The following is a 13,482-nucleotide window of genomic DNA, read 5'->3' on the forward strand; positions in this document are numbered from 1 at the left end:
CAATAAAGTTGCCTCTGACCTCTCTTTTTAAACACCTTTATATTTTTTTCTGAATCGTTACCACGCTTCAATAATGCATATCTAATGTATTATATGTTTTTTTGCATGTTATTCTTTTTTCCAACCAGACTTTCACTTCAGAAAGGGCAAGGCCGTTATTTTGTTCACTGTTCTAACCCTATCACTTAGAAAGAGCAGGGGACATAGTAGGTACTTTGTTTCTTGTCATTAAATGGATACACTGACAGAACATTTTTGGAAAGCAACTACTATAGATTTTACAAGCCATGTTTTTAAAAGGAAGGATGATTAAAGAAATCTTATGTATATGGTAAAAGGAAAGAAAGAGATGTACATGAAGCAGGGTCCAAAAATAGGGGATCAAAAGCAGCATTGAAGGTTGTTCTTCTGTAAGAACAGATAAGGCGATAGAGTAATTTTCAGCTATAGAGGAACTTCCAAATTTAGAAACAGGCCCCCGAGTTTGGGCAGCCTTTGGGAAGAGACTAGGTTGATGGAAGCAGAGGGTAGGTGCAGGGCAGTAGTAGGAAATATGGGAATAGGTGGCTTAGAAATGTCTACGGGCTTGAAGTGGATCAGAAGACTATTCTTTTGTTTCAATTTTTGTTTTTCAAGGCAGTTTCCCTGTGTAGCCCAGGCTGGCCTCAAACTTAAGAGATTCACCTGCCTGTCCCTCCTGATTGCTGAGATTAAAGGCATGTGCCACGACTGCCCAGCCAAAAGACTATTCTTGATCTACAAGGAGAGCAATAGTGTTCATTGTTGAGCCATGAGAATTAGAAAACTGTCTAGATATAAGCTTGTTTCTCTCATGTAAGAAGGCAAGAAGAGGAACATAGGAAATATCAATTAGCCATATACAAGAAGGCAGAGTTGAGGCACTGCTTGAAGTACTGAGTACAGAATGCGAGAAAACAAAGGCCTGTGTTAAATATCAGCAGCAAGTGATATGATGGGGAATAGATAGAACTGACTGAGTACATGTGTTTAATTATTTTCTTCTTTTATCGTAGGTTTCCCTGTGGCTCACAGAAAAATGGATCACTTAAGGCTTTGGAGGACTCAGTTATCACAGTGCTCCTCTACCACCAACTAAGATTTACATGACAGTTTATGGCAACAAGTTTTCATCTTATAGAACCACTGAAGAATTGAAAGAAGATATTCCTTCATAAAATAATCCTGTAGTATCATGTTCCTAGATAAAATTAAAATGTACAATATTTAAGTTATTAAACATACATGTGCAGCAGCTACTGTGTACTGATGGTTACCAAACCTCAAATTTAAAGATTTCCCTTCATGAAAAAGTCGTATTTTGCAAGGAGCCACTGAACATTGTCACTAACTTTTTGTCAGTGAAGTATCATCTAGGAAGTTTTTCTCGAAACAACTTCTGTAAAGTTCCAAGCCCTACCATTGAGGGAAGTTGATAGTATGGCAGCGACCTACAGGCTTGTGGTCAGCACCGTGAACCATTACAGCAGCGTGGTGATAGACCGGCGTTTCGAACAAGCCGTACATTATTGCACTGGAACCTGCCACAGCTTCACCCACGGAATAGACTGCATTGTGGTGCATCATAGTGTTTGCGCAGACCTCCTGCATATCCCTGCGTCTCAGTTCAAAGATGTGCATCTGAACTCTGTGTTTCTGCCCCAGGAAAATGGGCTTTCCTCAGCTGAGGACTATTCCCATCAGGCCCTCACAGGCATACCCAGGGCCAAGAGAGCGTCTACATTTCAAAATACCTGTAACTTAAAGGACATTGCAGGGGAAGCGATCAGCTTTGCCAGTGGGAAAATAAAGGAATTTTCCCTTGAAAAACTCAGAAACTCAAACCATGCAGCTTACAAAAAAGGAAGGAAAGTTAAATCTGACTCATTTAATAGAAGGTCAGTTGATTTTGACTTACTCTGTGGCCATTATAATAATGATGGGACCTCTCCATCCTTTGGCTTACTCCGGAGTTCCTCAGTTGAGGAAAAATCTTTATCTCATAGAAATTCATTTGATACAAATCTGACTTCTATGCTCTCTCAGAACTTTTCTGAAGAAGACCTAGTTACTCAAATTTTGGAAAAACATAAAATAGATCATTTTTCTCCTGGGACAGACATAAAAATGTGCTTGGACATCTTACTGAAATGCTCCGAAGATTTGAAAAAGTGTACAGACATCATAAAACAGTGCATAAGGAAAAAGTCAGGAGGTAACATCAGTGAAGGAAATGGCAATGATGCAATTTCTAACTCTGAAACTGTCTATATGAATGTTATGACCAGGTTAGCATACTACCTGAGAAAGTTACCATTTGAACTTATGCAGTCTGGGAATAGTGAGACCATAGATTTAGCAGAACTTGTCAATAATATACCTAACTTGCAGCTGACTCCATTCTCCCCATTATATGGGACCGAACAACCCCCTAAATATGAGGATGTTGTCCACCTCTCAGCCCTGGACTCCGGACGGTTTCAGAGTGCTGAACTGCAAGATGAAAAGCATCATTTTAAACAAACAGACACTGTAAAAGCCACTCCAAACAACACAAATTCCTTGTGTAGCTTGGAGGTAAAAGATCCTGGAAGTCTAAAACCTGTGCAGCTTCAGTCACCATCATTAACCATGAATCATTTAGAGAGTGTTTCTTCTGGTAACTTACTAGAAACTCTTTATATTGAAGAAGAGTCAGACGGAAAGACGTCATCATTAGATAAAGGACAAAAAACAGAGAATGGACAAGGTCAGGAACCATTAAAGATAAATGAATATAAAGAATTTTCAGATCATGATACTCATCTTAAAAAATGCCCTCCCTCAGTGCAAAATGAAATTGGTAAGATATTTGAAAAACCGATGATGGTTCATCCTCCTAAGGAAGAATCTAAATTAGAAGTTCCTACCATAGAACTAAGAGACCAGAGGCACTTTATGAATCCTAATAGTCAAGAAGAGATAGACAAACTGTTAATGGATTTGGAATCATTTTCACAGAAGATGGAGACCTCTTTAGGAGAGCCACTTACCAAGGATAAAAGCATCGGTTCTCTAAATAGTCATGGTCATTTGACTGGCCAGACCCATGAAGATCCTGAGCCTAAACCAATAGTCTCTTCACCTTCAGAAAAGGTTGCCCCTTCTTGTCTAACAAGGATTATTGAAAACAATGGACACAAAATAGAGGAAGAAGACCGAGCCCTCTTACTTCGCATTCTGGAAAGCATTGAAGACTTTGCTCAAGAACTAGTTGAATGCAAGTCAGGCAGAGGGAGCCTATCACAAGAAAAAGAAATGATGCAAATTCTCCAGGAAACCTTAACGACTTCCTCCCAGGCCACCCCTTCAGTCTGTAGGAGCCCTGTTGGTGATAAAGCCAAAGATAGTACTTCAGCTGTTTTGATTCAGCAGACGCCAGAGGTGATCAAGGTAAGATCCAAAAATCATGAGTTCTGAGAATTTTCCAAATACACTTTATTGTTTGTAAATGTATAAACAAAAACTACTTTTGTTAGCCATTTTAAGTTCTGTGCTGGGAATGATCTCAGTTCAGTTGAAAAGAAGCAAAGGTTTTGAATCAAGCAGATTGTTTTTATCTGTCCTGTCCCTGCACTCCATCTTCCTTCTAAATTCTGTGGCTAAAAGAAAGTCACTTAGCCTTAGTATCTATTCCTATACAAAAAGAATTAATTCACTGATGGACTCGCTTTGTAGACCAGGCTAGCCTTGAACTCACAGAGATCCACCTGCCTCTCCCTCTGTTTCCAGAGTGCTGGGATTAATGGCATGAACCACCACACTTGGCAACATTACATAATTTCTAAAAGTTGATTTTTAGAGCTAGCACTTATGTGGTCAAGTTGAAAAATAAAGTTAATGTTGGGCATAATGGCTCACCCCAGCACTCGAGAGGCAGGGTCAGGTGGATCTCTGTGAGTTCAAGGACAGCCAGAGATACATAACAAGACCCTGTCTCAGAAGATAGATAGATAGATAGATAGATAGATAGATAGATAGATAGATAGATAGATAGATAAGATAGATGATAGATGGATGGATAGATAGATAGATGATAGATGGGTGAATGGATGGACTAGATAGATAGATAGATAGATAGATAGATAGATAGATAGATAGATAGATTATTTTTAAATTTTTGCTTGGGGGCCAGCAAGACCGCTCAGAGAGTCAAGGCACTTTTCATGCAGGCTTAGTTTAATATCTGGGACCCATGTAACTCTACAAATTGTTTTCTGACACCTGCACATGTATGCTCACACAGACTCATTATGCACACATGTATACAATAATATATTTTTTATTTTTAATGATTTTAACTTTTGTTTGTTTTTTGAGACAAAGCCTCATTGTATAGCCTTAGTTGGCCTAGAACTCATAGATTCTGGCTGCCTCTGCCCCTGAGTGCTGCGATTACAGACTGTGCCACAACATCCAGCAAGATTTTATTTTAAATGTACATGTTATGCGTATGTGAGTACAGTGCCTGCAGAAGCCAAAAAAGACTATGCATCCCTTGGAGGTGGGGTTACAGGAAGTTGCAAGCTGCCCAGTGTGAATGCTGAGCACTAAACTAGGGTCCTCGGGGAAAGTGTATGCATTCTTAATTACTGAGCCATCTATCCAGCCCAATATATATTTTTTACAACTTCATTTGTTCTGGGCATTGTGGTAGAGTTCTGTAATCTCAGAATTAAGGATGTAGAAGCAGGAGAACCATGAATTCAAGGTTAATGTGAGTTTAAGATAATGGACATTGCACATGTAGATTTTACCTAACAGTTTTCATAATTTCATAATTATTATTGTATTGAAAGAAAAGGAGCCTTTTATTGGACTTAAAGGGGGAAATGTTGGTATAATGTTCTTTTAAAATGTATACACCTTACCCTTATCATTCAAATGCTGATTCCCGCCCCCCTCCGGTTTCCATCCAGATATTGCATTGTGATACTCATTCTAAACATCCTGTCTCAACTCTTGTGTAAACAGGCCAAAATAAAGCAACGAGACACAATGTTGAGCTGGGAGGAGCCAGAGGACCGGAAAGAAGGGAAGAGCTAGAGGGCAGGAAATTAGTGGGAGAAGAAAGGGTGAGAGGGCAAAAGGAGATCTAGAAGAATGGAGCTGGAGGAGAGATCTTGGAGGACATGGAGCATGAACCAGACCTAAGATTTCACAAAAAGCAAGTATAATGTGGGAAATCTAAATGTTAGGAAACTATGAGGGCCTGGAGGTTTAGGATGGAGTAACTATTGCCTAGCATTGTGTTCTAGGTTAACTAAAAAAAAAAAAAAAAGACTGACTTGAACTAGAAAAACCCTGTCTAAAGAAGACAAGACTTAGGGAGATAGTTCAATGATAGAGCACTTGCCTATCATGTGATACCCAACAGGAGTTCAGCATGGGGGAGATTATTTGACAAACGTAAATTGCAATCAGGTAAATAATTTATACCTGGTATACATTTATGGCCTGGTGCACATTTTTAGTTGCCAGAAACATTAAAATTTAAGACAAGATAGTACATACTTAGTTATTAAATGGTGATTTTGCTCAGATATTCACTGAGCATTTATGGAAACTCTTATTTATTGATTCACTGAAGTTGATAATGTTAGTTTTGGAGAAAAAGGCCAACTCTGAGAGTTCCAAGGGACCTAGTCTAACCACTGCTCCCAAATCCAGTCTAAGAGATGACAGTGGTAAAGGTAGAAAGGAGCTTTATAAAAGCATTGTAAAAATGGAGAAAGAGGACAGTGTCTTCAGAGAGCTGACAGCTTTTAAATTTCTAGAAAAGGGAACAAAGGCAAAGGTTAAAAGTTTGCATAACTGAGGGTTTTCTTCATACATTAACAAAGCAAGCAGTCTTGGGCAAAGCATGGTGGGGTTGGTCGTTATCTCTGGATGGCAAGTGATGCCTTTTGGTCACAAGGAAAGTTGCTATGGCCTGTGGAGGTAGTTCAGTTCTTCTCATGAGATACTTACCTATCAAATCATTTCTTCCTGGAATACAAGATGACTGCAAGAAAGAATGACAAGTCACAAAAAGCAAGATGGAATTTGTTCCTTTGGGTTTGGAGCCGACATGGGAGACGCCTGTCTAGATGCTATTTGAGTGGTCTAGTCTTAGTCACTCTTCCTTGGGTGGGATAGGGTAGCAAATTCAGACATAGTCTTTAGTGATCTACGTATTTATGTGCATAGTTGAGTAATAATTTGACCCAAATTAGGGTAGCAAAAGAAATAGGTGCAAAATAACACCAAGTTTTTAATCATTCTTTGTATCATGCACACCCAAATAAAGAGCCAGTGATTTTAGCAAGCACAATCTCTAAGTCCTTATTATAATATCTTTAGTTAATTTGGGTCATTACTGGGAGAGAAACTGAATAAATTAATTACAAAAGTAAAAGTTTTCATATTCAAGGCACTGCTTTTGTGTTTAACATGTTATAAAGGACAAAAAATACCTATGTGATAATTTCAGAATGCTAATGACTTAGAGCTGCAATTACTGTAAGTTAACTTAATGTAAGACATTTGGATATATTTTCTCAGTAATCTGCCTCCTAAGTGAAAAGGTCCACCTTCTCTGATGACCTATTATCATTTTTCACAACCACTATAAGCAGAAGCTCTGACTGTGGCACCACATTTCGTGTGTTTATTAAGCTCTCTTTCTACCTTATCTCCTGTGGAAAATGGGAGAGAGCTAGCACACCCAATCTTGGCAGTAGGTCCCTGGTGACATTCTCAACCTAACTCGGCAGCCAGGCACTAAGTGAGCTTCTTGGGGTTTTGTTTTGTTTTGTTTTGTTTTGTTTTGTTTTTACAGATGTGGACTGAAATTAAAATGTGATTTAAAATACCATCTTCCAGCATTCTTTTAAGTAAGTTCCAGTATCAAAAATTAGAATAAAAGGTGATGAGATTTCTGCTTTGATGACTTTGTGCAAGAGGCCATATTTTCTTGCTTGGTTGGTGGCTTGTCCTTTTCTTTTAATCTTCTCCTGAATTATTTTAAGACAGTAATTGACTGCCTTTTTCTTTTTCTTTCTTTTTCTTTCTTTCTTTTTCTTTCTCCCTTTCTTTCCTTTCTTCTTTCCCTTTTTTTCCTTTCTTTTCTTTCTTTCCTTTCTTTTTCTTTCTTTCTTTCCTTTCTTTCCTTCCTTCCTCTCTTTCTTTTTTCCTTTCTTTCTTTCTTTCTTTCTTTCTTTCTTTCTTTCTCTTTCCTTTATCTTTCTTTCTTTTTTTTCTTCCTGTCACTCTCTCTCTCCTTTCCTTCTTTCTTTCTCTCGGTTTTTTTTCAAGACAGGATTTCTCTATGTAGCCTTGGCTGTCCTGGACTCACTCTGTAGACCAGGAAGGTCTTGAAATTACAGAGGTCCACCTGCCTCTGGGATTAAAGGCGTGCACCACCACAGCCAGGCCCCTTTTTCTATGAAAAGCTAGACAGTAAATATTTTAGGCTTTGTATGTCATGGGATTAGTGTAACGGTACAAGTGTATGTGTGTGTGCCTGTACGGGTACATGCACATATGCATGTGCTTAAGCAATCATTTGAAAATGTTATACTAGAGTCTGAGGAGATGATTCAGTTGGTAAGAGTATTTCCTGTGTAAGCATGAGGATCTCAGTTTGAATCTTTAGTAACTACATAAAAAGTCTGTGTGGAGTACGTGTCTATAAACACATTGTGGAACAGAGATCTGGGGAGCTCACTCACTAGCCCACCAGCCTAGCCAAATGGTGAGCTTAAAGTCTGTGAGAGATTCAGTCTCAGGAGAGTAAAGGGGGAAGAGTGATAAAGTAACACTCTGACACATGCTCACATGGAAGCACACACCTGTATTGATGTGTGCACACACATATATGCCACACATATCACACACACACAATGTTAGCCTAATCTTAGAGCCAGAACTTCAAAAAAAACAGGCACTGAGGCAGATTAAGCCCATAAACTATAACTTGTCAGCTCTTCTTTTAAGCAAATAGAGTGTGATGAGTTACATAAAAAGCACTTGTTACCCACCACTTGCCTTGTCAGGCCACAGTACTTTATAGTATTTGTTTCAGATTTTTACATTGGTGGTTTTGGGTTGTTTGGGTTATTAATTTTTGTTACTGTTTCTTAGTTTAGACATGGTCTGTCTTAACCACCTTCTGCTGTTCAGGCAGGCCTTGAACTTGCAGTCTTCTTACACTAGCTTCCCAGACGGTCGCAGCTAAAGGCCTGTCACCAGACTTGACTGTTTTATTGTTTTCATTAGCATCTTGATCTTTCAGAAATTATCTTAGATACAGTGAAACCTGTCAGATAACCTCCGCACTAGTTTCTCCTTTTTCCAGAAGTGTCTGCCATTCTGAGATTGTTTACCTACTGCCGCAAGCTTTTATACAATACCTTTTTTCATGGTTTTTCTGTTGTTTTGCCTTATTGGTCTATCGTTTATGTTTTCTTGCAGAGGCCAGCCGGGCTCTCTACTGATAAGCTACATTCCTAGCCCTTTTTTTGTTTTGTTTTTGTTTCCAGACAGTCTTGCTGTGTTATCTCAAGCTGGTCTGGAACTTGTTCTGCTCATGTCTTAGTCTCCTAAATATTAAGATTATAAAAATGTTCCACCGCAATTGGCTTATGATTTTTTAAGAACAATTTTAAAATTATGTCCTTTTTGTTTTTGTTGTTGTTTTAAACAGCTAAAAAAACTACCAGTTATTGAAAATATTTTAATTACTGTTCATGTAGGCAGTACTTTTGAATGACACTGATGATAACACAAAACAAGATTGACTTGACAGTATTACATATCATTAATATTTTAATGTGTATTCAAAATAATTTCCCAAGAGTAAGTAGTATGTGTTAACCAGATAAAAATGAAATTCAAACTGCTGTTGTGAGAGAAGGCCAAAAAGAAAATACTAAGAGATTGGCCCAGACCAAGGGTCAGCCGGTCCACATACTGCTGCCAGAACCATAAGCACACCTGCTCATTAAACCATCTGCGGCAGCTTTTGTGTTCTGCCTGCTAATCTGAGCAGGTGTGATAGAGATCCCAAGGCCTGCAGTATTTATTTCCTACATGGGCCTTTATGGAGATAGTTTTCTGACTCCCATCTAGATGGGATTTTACGCTATCTAGAGAGCAGAGTTTTGATAAGCCTCAGTGTTCTGCTTTGTTAAGCGCCTTGAAGTCCTGGAAGCATCATTAAAGATCAACAACAGAACGTACCTGTGGATTATGATATCCAACTGGTGTACATTCAACATTTAAAAGGTAAATACAACTGGGTGTGGGGATGTGCTGCTGTAGTCTCAGCAGCTTTAGAGGCTGAGAAACACTTTTATAAAGTGAATTTTTGCCCAGAGAGAGTAACCATGGGTAGCTGTTTTCCCTAACCTTCTCCCCTCCCAGCCCATCTATCAACTTTGTTCTTGTCTTTTTGGACAACTTTCTCACAGTGTCACTCACTTCTCGTATAGTCATTGGTTAACATATGACACTTGGGGATATGCTTTGCTATGAAGCCTCTATATGACAGGAAGTAACTTTGTAGGCTCAAGAATGGCTGATACATGCAAATGAGTGTGCAAGTGAGTCAAATATGGCTAAAAACCGCCCCTAGATCAGGGAAAGAGTGATCCAGCTATAGTTCCCAAAGATTAAATAATTATGAATGAATGAATTACTGTGCTGAGGCCATATTTTAATTGAAGGAAAATGGAATAGCTTTTGTTGGAGGTTGGTCTGATCCGTGTTACTAGCCTTTAAGAGCTGGTTGTACCTATCTTTGTTTTGTAAACCTGCCTAAGACTTACCTGATTGGTTAGTTAAACAGCCTATACCTGGGCAGGGCAGAATGGGGTAGGCATGGCTTTTGGGGGTTCAAGAGAGGATCATGGGAAACAGATGGAAGGGAGAGAGGAGAAGGAGGATGCCATGATGTGTTAATGTAGAGACAAAAACATGTGCCTGAGAGAAAGGACTACAATAATGGCATGAAAAGACCCACATGAAGAATACAAGCAAGTACCATGGGACCGCGGTAGTCCAGCTGAGGAGGATTAAGGTGGAGGGCATTGGATGGGGGCTGGGAGATAGATGGTGAGGATATTGAGACAGTGTAAGTGACATCTGCCCGGCCTAAGGAAAATAAGGCAATTATAAGTCTAACAGGTGTCTGTGTTTATTATTTGTGATGGCAGGTTAAATAATACCACCTTGATAATCTTGATAATCTTATCGCTAACAATGAACGTATAGCCCTACAGCTTTTTTTTAATACAACAAATTTTATTAAAAAAATAAATATAAATACTAAAAAACTATACTCATGCCAGGCATGGTGGTGCATGTGTTTAATCTCAGCACACAGGGGGGCAGAGGCAGGTGGATCTCTGTGAGTTCAAGGCCAGCCTGGTCTACAAAGCAAGTACAGGGCAGCCAAGGCTACACAGAGAGACCCTGTTTCAAAAAACCAAAATCAAAACAAAACAGAACTATACCCACTTAGGTAATAACTTCGTGTGTGTGTGTGTGTGTGTGTGTGTGTGTGTGTGTGTGTGTGTGTGTGTGTTAAGGGATGTGCATGTGCATGGGAAGCCAGAGGTTAGCATCTGGTATCTTTTTCTATTTCTTTCCACCTTATCTTCCAGAGGAGACCTCACAGAACCCAGAGCTCACTGATTAACTAGACTAGCTGGCTAGTGAGTTTTGGGGCTCCACCTTTCTCTACATCCCCCTCCTAGCACTAGTGTGGTAGACACACCGCCATGTCCAATGTCCAGCTTTTATGTGGATGCTAGAGATCTAAGCTCAGGTCTTCGTGCTTGTACTTTACTGACTGAGCTGTCTCCCCAGCCCCAATAAATCATGCCTTGATACGGTTTTATTGCTATCAGCACATGGCATTACAGTCATCTTGGGCCTCTTTAGCTTAATGGGGCAATAGCATGTTAATTATAACTCAAAAGTTAAAAAATAAGCCCTAGCCTCCTTTTATAAGCATTTTTAAATATTACTTTAATAATAAAGTGTCAAAACTGTAAATCTAATGAAACCTGACAACCTGAACTGTAAATCTAATGAAACCTGAACTTGCCCAGATTAGAAAAGTACAGTTGGGCTCAGGAGGTTGCTCCTTGCTTGTCCAGTGTGTCCAGTCCTAGCACCGAAAGGAAAAATGGAGGGGAGGGGTGCAGGTTACAATCTTAACTCTTCTTTAATAATTAGTCTTATAATTTGAAACTGTTGTCAGCATGTTGCCAAACACAGATTTCAGGAATGTGGTAAAGATTATTTACAGTTAGCACAATGGTTTTGTTTGCTCATTACCCCTATATGCCAAGACCTAGATAAGCGCAGGCACTGAGTGAGCACTCGTGTCCTGGTTTGGTTTCTTTGCTGTAATAAACACTAACTAAAACCAGCTGGGGAGGAAGGGTGTTTTTACATCTTCTATGTTGGAATCCATCATGGAGGGAATCCAGGGAAGGGGTTCAAGCAGGAGCCTGGAGGCAGGAACTGGAGCAGAGGCCACAGAGGAATGTGGCCTACTGACATGCTATTCAGGACGTGCTCAGCCCACTTTGATTTCCAACCCAGAACCACCTACCCAAGTGGGGTTACCCACAGTGAGGCATTAATCAAGAAGATGCCCTACAAGCATGCCTACAAGCCAATCTGATAGACGCAATTCTCAACTGAGAGCTCCTCATACCAAGTAACTCTAGTTCATGTGAAGTTGGCAAAATCTAACCTGCACAGGTCAATAGATATTTGGGGATACTTATTAACAGTGTTCAACTTTTTTAGAGGCTTTGTACACTTCTTTAGTTTCTTAAATTCATCCTTACAATCCTTTTAGAAAAAGAATAATAAGCCAGGTGGTGGTGGCGTACACCTTTAATCCTGGCACAGGAGATGTGAGTTCGAAGCCAGTCTGGTCTACAAAGCGAGTCCAGGACCAAGGCTACACACAGAAACCCTGCCTTGAAAAACAAACAAACACACAAATAAATAGGTGAGTGAGTGAATGAATGTAGTTTTTTTCAAGTACTTAAAAAGATTCTAGTATTCCATCCAGGCTTGAACCCTCAAAAGTCTTTCCTAATATGACCACCTACAGAAAGTACATAAACTACCTATATTGATTACAGGTAGTTATTTATTCTATACCTTAAACCTCCCTACTTTATAAGAATTGCAAGTCGGCTCTTCTGGAGGACCCAGGTTCAAACCCCAGCACCCAAAAGGTGGCTCACAACGGTCTGTAATTCCAAGATCTGACACTCACATAGACATACATACAGGCAAAACATGGATGCACTTATAATAAAGGTAACTTAACTTTAAAAAAAATTGCAAGTCATATACAGACCTTTGCATCAGAGTCCTTCTTTTTCCTCTGAGATCCCCAGAAAACAATAATGACTTTAGGCCAAAGGTGGGGAAGCAGTCTTTTCTCACAGATACTTTTAAAGATCACAGTGCTTTGACACCCGTATAGCTCCATCAGCTCATTTCACAACCAATGCTTATTGTCATTAGTACATTCTTGAGCACCAATTCCAGACTTCTGTTTTAACACATGTGAATTTAACTTTCAAAGTTCCTAATATCATATTATCCCCTTCTGAGTATTTATGTGCAGTTAATGGTTGATGGGTGGAGGAGAAACATTTTTTGCAGTGGTATAGTTACTGAATAATGTGCTCATACACCTAAAAACAAACCTTAGGCTGGATGTGGTGGTGCACACCTTTAATCCAGGCACTCTGTACATGGAGGCAGGAAGATCTCTCTTAGTTCAAGGTCAGCCAGAGCTACACAGTGAGTCTCTGTGTCCAAAAAAAAGAAAGTCTCTTTAACAGTTGTCTCCTTTCTACTTTCTTCTTCCTTTTTTCCTTCCTTCCTTCCTTCGTCTGTTTAAAGTGTCAATGAAATGGAAATCTTCTGTTCCTTGATTGGTGATGGGGCTTTGTCTGTTTTGAGATAGGGACTCACTAGGTTGCCCAGGCTTTGAACCTATATAGCATAGGCAAGCCTCAAACTTGTGGTCCTCTTGCTTCAGCCTCCTAGTAGCTGGAACAGCATTGTATGTGCTGCCGTGTCCAGGTTGGTTTAATGTTTAATTCTTCCCAGAACCGCCAGCTTCCCTTTGTTAACCAGCAGTATAATCTGATGGACCACAGCCTCCTCTCTACCACGCGGCGTCTTTCCTCTGGTGTCTTCTAAGCAAAATCCTTTGACCCATTCCCTATTGTCTTCCTACAGTTGCTTCCAACACAACATGGATTCTCACAACTAAGCTGATTCCCCAGCCTTGCAGTATTGTGTTTCTATTACTCAGATTTGTACAGCAGAGTATCTCTCTCAACTGCCTTCCTAACTAGAAGTCCTTGGCTGATGTTATGTAGGTCTCTGTAACCATAT

General features: G+C 39.7%; 1 protein-coding gene across 1 annotated transcript in view; it reads left to right on the top strand.

The window, feature by feature from the left end:
- Window positions 1-13,482, top strand: part of Ppp2r3a (protein phosphatase 2 regulatory subunit B''alpha) — a 133,125-nt gene that overhangs the window by 33,372 nt on the left and 86,271 nt on the right. Inside the window, exon 2 of the mRNA XM_060385433.1 lies at window positions 1,035-3,450. Coding sequence (XP_060241416.1) covers window positions 1,459-3,450 — 1,992 coding nt within the window. The 5' untranslated portion in view covers window positions 1,035-1,458. The remainder of the gene's footprint in view (window positions 1-1,034; window positions 3,451-13,482) is intronic.

Source organism: Meriones unguiculatus, chromosome 6 (genome assembly GCF_030254825.1).
Source record: "Meriones unguiculatus strain TT.TT164.6M chromosome 6, Bangor_MerUng_6.1, whole genome shotgun sequence".
NCBI lineage: Eukaryota > Metazoa > Chordata > Mammalia > Rodentia > Muridae > Meriones > Meriones unguiculatus.